The sequence below is a fragment of the Austrofundulus limnaeus genome, unplaced genomic scaffold (genome assembly GCF_001266775.1).
Source record: "Austrofundulus limnaeus strain Quisiro unplaced genomic scaffold, Austrofundulus_limnaeus-1.0 Scaffold937, whole genome shotgun sequence".
Classification (NCBI taxonomy): Eukaryota; Metazoa; Chordata; class Actinopteri; order Cyprinodontiformes; family Rivulidae; genus Austrofundulus; species Austrofundulus limnaeus.
The window spans coordinates 97345-105117 of record NW_013953339.1 but is presented as its reverse complement, the minus strand read 5'-3'; the positions used below and the strand labels follow the sequence as shown (position 1 = coordinate 105117).

Here is a 7773-nt window from a genome sequence, read left to right as displayed (position 1 = left end):
CGTTATAACAACCCATATACTCAAATTTTAAAATATGAAAAGTCCCATGAGCCTTTGCTGCCTGAGCATACATTAAATTTTCACCATGTCCATGGGCTGAAAAAAAAAACAAAAGATTGTAGGCAACTACAATAGCTACTCGTTTAACCATAAAAAATAAAACAACTTCACTTAAGAAGTATTTTGTATTTCTCATATCATTGCATTTGGCCCGCGGCCCTCAAGTTGATTTTAATTTTGGCMCTCTCAGGGRAAATGTTTGGGCACCCCTGGTTTATTAGAAACGATAATACAGCAGATTATTCTGCATGACAATTACCAATTTGTGTCTGAAAACTGTACTAGACATTACAGAAGCTTATTAGTGCCACCTGGAAAAAATATTAAGCAATATTTTTTTGTCGTTTACCACAATTAACCAACAACAACCTCTGACCTGATGRCCTGAACGTSTGAAATGCTGTTTTCTTGCTTAAACAAGTAGAAAAAAATCAAATTGGTTGGGATGAGGGACTACAGATAAAAACTAGCCTTCATGGCTAATTCTGGCATGTTCTGTAATGTGCACTGTCCCTTCTTAAACAACAACAATAACAACAACAAAAATCCTCCTCCTTTCTTCTGCAGTGGCCCTGATACACAGATAAACTTTGTAAACAGAAGCAGAATTTGAACCTGTTTGTACAATATACGCTGAATTAGAAACAGCTATTTTAAACTTTTACCCATTCAAAAAAGCATTTTAGTGACACAAACATCCTCACATGGAATCTGTAAATTATATATATGTATATATATATAAAAAAACTCCAGAAATATCCATCTGTATGAGTTTAATACTTACTTGGATCTGTGTTAACTACTTTAATCTCTGCTACATTGCTGCTTGGTCTGTAAGCAATCCCTCTAAGCCATGGCTGGAGGTCAATATAGGCGTCACGCACTTTATAAATTATAAAAATCAAATAGTCACAGGCTTCTTCTCCTTTGCACTGAACCAACTCCAGGATTTTGCGCACCTGAAAGCAGAAAGAAAAAAAAAAAAAAACGACATTGGCTGAATAAGGTTCATGTCTGCATTTAAAACTACATAACAAGACGTCCAACCTGGCTTGGTTTGGTGGCGGTTCGTTGGACAATCTCAACGTCCTCCTGACAGAAGAAACCACACGCCAGCAGGTTGTCCAGGAGACACTGAATGCTCCTGAGGCTGGAGACCAGCAGCTCTCTGTGCTGGGTCAGGATGTTCAGGCAGGACATGTTGGCTTCTTCYATCTGGACCATTATTACAGTTCAACAATCAMATCTGTCAAACAGGAGACAAGAATGGTGGCATTTTACCACCGTATCAGTACAATCATCACATCTACTCTGTTAAGAAGACCAGAAGTGGAAACTTGAAGAACGCTCTTACTTTTATGGGAGACCACAATTATGTGTTACAGTTTCGCTTTGGCTCAAGTTCAGAAGAAAGCAGGTCAGATCATGTGTCCARTTCTTAAATATAAAAGCTGTTTTCTTTTACTTTTGTATTTGAAGAAAACACATGTCAAAGGGAAAGTTCCAAAAAAGTTTCTCTTTCACTGTAGGTGCAATAAATAAATGTAATGTTTCCAATCTCAATGCATAACCAATTAATAATCATCGTTACAGTATTGAATAAATTATTAGTGATAATATTTCTACTGTAAAACYGATTAACAGACAAATTGCAGATRTCCACCACAGCCAGCTTAAAAYACCAACATGGTTTTAATTCAGTMAGTTTTACAGACRTTGTGCTAAATGTAGTAGCTGAGTCATCCACAACACACAGTCTAATCAGGGGTCTTCATTTAAAATAAGGTCCATAGCTTTATTTTATATARAGTTARAACAAAAGGAAAAGTAAGGWGTTTGGTTGATGATTTCTTTGTTGTAACAATAAATCTTACAGCTGCACCTGACTGGCAGCACCTAGGTTCCCCGAAGTTCAAAACAAGAGTCAACAGAAACAGCAAAGTAAGCTGTTTGGAAGAGACGATTTGGCCTTTTTTTCACGTGTGCAGCACTACTGCTCATCCCACAAATGCATGTTCCTTACAAAATGAGGCATCATTTAAAAGGGAAATTAACAGGCTTCCCTATGGTATAAGATTTATTGCCAGGTATCACCGTTAGAAAGAAATAATCTACCAAAAACTAATGACTGACTTTTGGTGCTGAGGTTATTCTTCACTCCTCGTGTTGTTAGTCCTGTTAAATCTCTGTGGGCCAGATGTGGGAATTACTGTAAATGTTAGAAAAGCTGTGCCTCCTAAAATAAATTGTAGTAAATGTGCAACAATCTGCACCTTTTAAAATAAATTTGCATGAATAGGCCTAGATGTTATAGAAAAATGCTCACAATTTTAAAAAAAAATCTATATGTTAAATTATTAAAACAGCTCTGAAACCAAACAACCAATTTGGGTCCAGACAAGACTACATTAGTGTCTGAATGATGTTGGAGTCAGTCTCACAGTGAGGACTAGAGGTCCACCTCTGTTCATCAGCACTGACCCTGAACTGCCTCTGTGTCAGTGAGTCATCCACAACACTGTCAGCTTTATCACCTGGTTTGACCCGAAGGCTGCGGGCGACATGCTTTAAATACTGGACCTTTAAACGGTTTTACTGAGTCATGACTACTTCCTGCAGGCAGTCTGTCATTTCATACATACCTGAGAGACACCTGTGTCCGCTCCAGGGTGTGGTCTGGTCTGGGGGAGTTTTGTCAAGTTTCAGACACCGGAAGAAGTGGTGGTTCCGCTCGCTSTTTGCTTGTTGTCACTCCGATTCAAACTAACTTTACTTCATATCAAATCGTATCACATGATGATGACCACTATCGTAATGATGCCGTGCCGTTTCAGAYACGGTTTCGATGGATAAATGAAAGTAACTCCAGGTCAGTGTCACGAGTTTCCTCTCGCTGAAACGTCCAGCTGGAGGAAGCGAAACTAGCTCCGCTCCTTTTCGCAGTCAGCTCGGCTGACGAAGCGGCTGACCGGGGTGGGCGGAGTTTGCSCTCCGKTTTAAACAGATCAGCTCAGATCCWGCAGATAAACTGTAARGTGTGGACTGTGCTACAGAATACCTGCAAACATTAATTGCTTTTACAATTACTGATGTGCATGCTCAGCATCAGTATTCTGCCGTGCATMGTGGACAAATAAAACTAGACTATAGCTGTGTCCAAATTTAGGAGTAAATGTAGGGCTGCATGCATCCTTTAAAGGCTGGATTTGTTGGCTGCCTACGACATTGCAATGCGCCAAAGGCTGTCCAAATTCAAAGACTCCTTCACTTGAGGCCCACAAATGCATTATTCCTTTGCTCTGATTTGAGGGTCTGGTGTGTCCATCCTATGCCAAAGTGTGTTTTGGAATTTTTTTTTTTAATGCAGTGGCCGACTATGTGAGAAAATTGAAAGCAAAAAATCTGGCGGTATAAAAATTTTTAAGTCTAAAGGGGTTGTGTTGTTAGACTTTTTTATTGTTTGGATAATATTGTTCTTGTCAGAAATCAAACAGGCTCGTAYGCGAGCCTTGATACTCAGAACTTACCAGTCTASTGGGGCAGTGTTTCCCAAAGTTGGGGTCGTTTATCATCCAAAAATAGCTGGGGGCACAGGTCTCTGCTACTATTATTTTGTGGGTCAAAAGCTGAAAAGTTTKGGAACCAGTGCACTTTTGTTCCCAAAGTTGGGCTTGGGACCCAWTTATGGGTCATGAAGCACCTTGGATAATCACCAGAAATCAATTTAAAGGGTAATAAAATAATTGCTGGTGTAATATTTTCCCTATAATTATTACAAAAACACAAAATAAGTAAAAAATAAGTATTTATATTTGTGTACAAGCTGTTTAGATTGTCAAAAAGCCTGTGTTTTTAGGGTTATTAACGAAGTTCATGTACTCAGACCAGTAATATTTGGGGTCACAAGTTTTTGCCATGGATATTTTGTGGGTCAGAAGAYAAAAAGTTTGGGAACCACTGATCTAGGGTACTGGTATTGATACTCCATTGAATGTGTTACATTAACTGTMATTGTAATGCTTAAGAAATGTACACAAGTTGAAAGAAAATCTTATTTATTGTAAAATGTAGCAACAGTATGTATCATGCTGTATGTTTGATTTGATTCAGTCAGAGAGGCTGTAGGGCAGTGACGTGGGGGATGGGCGTCAGAAGCTCGTTCACGAACAAACTTCTGTTTTCATTGGCTGTTAATATTTGGGTAAGCCTGGATTTTTCTAAAGCCTGTAGTACCACCGGGAAAAGCAAGAGGACTCCTTTTTCCTCCATAGCTTACCTGTCTAATATCAATCTGTCAGGAGATAGTGACAGAGTGAACAAATATGTTAAAAATATATTTTTAGAAAAGTTACATACTGCACCTTTAAGGATGCAGAGATCTTGTTCTAAATAAAAATAAATGTAATGTTTAAGGTCTAACTCAGTATTGGTGGGTACCCAAACTGAAGTACTTGTACTTGGTTTGAGAATAACTGGACCCTTCTTATCATAATCTCATTCTTACGTAGGGGTGAAGAGGTGAGTAAAGATTGTATTTTACCATCTTATTGAATTAACATTTAGGGCTGCACACAGCAAATCCCCTGCCTTCATCTAACCCTTTCCCATCCTCCTCCTCTTCACACCTTCATCATCATCATCAATCACAACAGTACATTTACTAAAAACTCTTTATTGTTAGAAAACGTTTACATAAACATAAATAGGTCAATCACACTGTTCTTATTTTTAGAAAAATAGCTGAATAACAGTAAACGTATTGTTACTGAGCACAAAGTAAAATTAAAGCACACTGATCAGTCAAACACACACACCTGTACACACATTATCATCATTCCACCTGAAAAACAAATCTTCCTTAATAGACAAAGTTTAATGAGTGAACTCAAACCTGAGTAAATTCCTGCTGAACCGTTCTAGTTTTAAAACCTCTGAGATCTGACCCACAATTARCAGATCTCACAAGTACAGTATGTAGAACAACACAGGTTTGATTTTACAAGGTATGTTTTTAAATATGGAAGCCTTACTAAACAACAGCACCAGTTTTCTTAAAATTATTAAAAACCTTTTTGTGCACAAACCTTTCTCAGGTAGAACCTTGAATYGAGTTAACTCCAAAAGTGAATCAGTTGTAGACGGACAGCCAAGAATTCTGGAGATTCACTAAAACCAGCCCAGTGGTTCATGAGATATTTTGCTAACAGTTCAGACCAACAAACGCATCCACACAAGCCCGCACACACACACACTGGAAATAACATCATTGCCTGTATGCCTTCAGGCCACGATGAAGCAGATGATAACGCTCCGTGTAGAAGAGTCTGGGTTCTGCAGAGCAGAAGATGCCGGCCCGGATAGTGGAGAAAACTGAATCTCCTCCTGGTACCACAACCATCCACCACAGCTGTTTAAAGCTCAGCAACATGAGAGCTGCAGGGCTCAGATCTCACTCTCATAGGTGTGCATGAATGTCTTGAGAGAGAGGATCTCGGCGTAGCTCCGGGTGGTTCTGCGGTACAGGTCCAGGCCCGTCAGGATCTCGACGTCTCTGACCCGAGCTGTGTGCATCCTCATCAGGTCCTCCACCCAGCGGGACTCGTCCTCTGAGCTCTGTGAGGCACAAACAKGGTCAGAATCAGAAAGCCATTTAATCATGTATTTTTACATACAAGGAGTCTGATGTGGTGCAGAACACAGAACATAAACAAGAAATATAAAAAAGTACAAGATTAAAAAATAAGATATGAAATGTATAGAAATAGAACATCAGGATATAAAAAGTTTGAGACTGTTGATTAAATAAGCTTAACAAAACTAAGAACTGGTGCTACGGACCAGCTGTTCCAAATTACAAAACTTAAGTAAATGTTCTTGCAGATGAAAGCATTGGGCCTCATGCAAGAACYGTTCGTACGCACAGATTTGTTCTTAAGTTGTGCATACGAGGGATTTAGGAGAATTTGTGGCATTCACCAATTTTCTCGTATTCTAAGATTTTTTTCAGATACGAACAAAATTCAGGAGTGGTCCAGACCTGTCGTATACTGTATTTTACGAGTACGGACAAAAGTAAGAGAAATTTAGGATAAGAATACGAACATGTTCTTGCATGAGGCCCATTGAGTGCAAATAAACATAATTGCAGTGCACATGACATTAGTCCAAAAACTGTTACGTGGACCAAAATACAGCATGTACTTTCTCCTGAATTTCATAATTTCATGAATAAGTTTCATTTCCTGCTCAATTATCTTTGACACTTCAAATATCAGTCAAATTATAATTTGGCACGATCAGATTCAGTATCTTATAAAATGCCAGCATTTTCACATTATGAAAAAAGAGGGCCAAAAATAATCACATCTGTTGAATCATGAAGTGGACTAAGTTTTTACATACTGTAGTTTCAGCAATTTGACTAAAACTTTGTTAAGAAATAAAAGTCTAATGAGTGTATTATTGTCATGTTATATCTAATTTAACTTCAGGCTTCAGTCTTTGAGTTACTTATTGATCTTAGAGCATAAAAATGTAAAGCGATTCTTACGTTGCAGGTCTCGTCGTTGTTGGGTCTGTGCGGCAGGATAAAAGCAGCGCTGTTCAGAGGTCTGCTGCATGAGTCTGCAGCCTGGGTGAAGTCCAAACAGCTGGTCAGRACCACAAAGAAGTGTGTAGGGATGAGGACTGCTCCTGTCATGTACCTGAAGAAAGAAACCAAAAAGTGGAGGTGAACAGGAAAAGAAACATGCTTTTCTCATCCATTCGTTTTCCAAAGACAAGCTCTCAACAAACTACTTTATGTTCTTCAGTCTTAAATCCAAAGCACTGTAAGAACTGCCAGCAGATTGGACTCAGGGTGCAGACACTGGGGACAATGAAGGTAAATTCAAGTATTTTTAATGGAAAATGATTTTATTGGCAGCAAACAACTTAATAAACCAGGGATCCAGCAGGACAAGAACTGGGAGCGACAGAGTGCCATGCAGCAGATATGATCCAACAAGTCAGTGAAGGACCGGTTCAACAGTGCGAGGGCTAAAGATGATGAGCAGCTGAGCTGAACTGGATGTGATGACAGGTAAGAGGGGCTGATTTAGTCATACAATACTGAGAAGCTGACTGAGGGTAAATAGAGGAAGTGGCACAGGGAACAGACTAACAGAGGTGAAATAATACAAAACCCCAAAAAGGAACAAAAACACAGAGATCCTATCAAGCATTTGTGAAGTGAACTGAACTGTTTTGATGGAGTTTGGATCTTTAGTGCCACWTCCTTCCTTTGCAAGTAGCCACACCTCCTGGAACCATTTTTCTTTTGTCTCATTGACTTCATTCTGTACATCTATGGGTGAACTGAGGGTGTCTATATAGCCCAGAGGTCGAAGCCTGAGGTGGCTACAATGTCCCCACAGAAYGGTCCTATAGGACAGGGGTCTGCAACCCCAGGTCTGCCCCGGCTCTAGAACCGAACGTGGCTCTTTCATCCTCCTGCTGTGGCTCCCTGTGGCTTTGGAACATTAATAATTAAGGTACAATAAACTGAATGTTTATTTTAGTTTGTTAGATTTTTACATTGTCCATGCCTCACAGAGAACAGTTCACAGTCCTGATGTGCAGACACTGAAGTTCAGAAGCAAAACATTTTTTTAATTTCAACATTAATTTGCAATTTATATATTTAATATTTAATTTATATTTAATTTATATTTT

At 39.1% G+C, this 7773-nt stretch overlaps 2 protein-coding genes across 4 annotated transcripts in view; both read right to left on the bottom strand.

The window, feature by feature from the left end:
• nod1 (nucleotide-binding oligomerization domain containing 1) overlaps window positions 1-1303 on the bottom strand; it is a 10866-nt gene extending 9563 nt beyond the window's left edge. For all 3 annotated transcript variants that reach the window (XM_014029664.1, XM_014029667.1, XM_014029666.1), the window contains exons 1-2: window positions 1108-1303; window positions 845-1019 (exon numbers count right to left, since the gene is read on the bottom strand). In XM_014029664.1, coding sequence (XP_013885118.1) covers window positions 845-1019; window positions 1108-1284 — 352 coding nt within the window. In that variant the 5' untranslated portion in view covers window positions 1285-1303. The remainder of the gene's footprint in view (window positions 1-844; window positions 1020-1107) is intronic.
• Window positions 1304-4716: 3413 nt separating this feature from the next.
• Window positions 4717-7773, bottom strand: part of enpp2 (ectonucleotide pyrophosphatase/phosphodiesterase 2) — a gene marked incomplete in the record, with an annotated part of 22854 nt that continues 19797 nt past the window's right edge. The window contains 2 exon segments of the mRNA XM_014029661.1: window positions 4717-5673; window positions 6611-6764. Coding sequence (XP_013885115.1) covers window positions 5503-5673; window positions 6611-6764 — 325 coding nt within the window.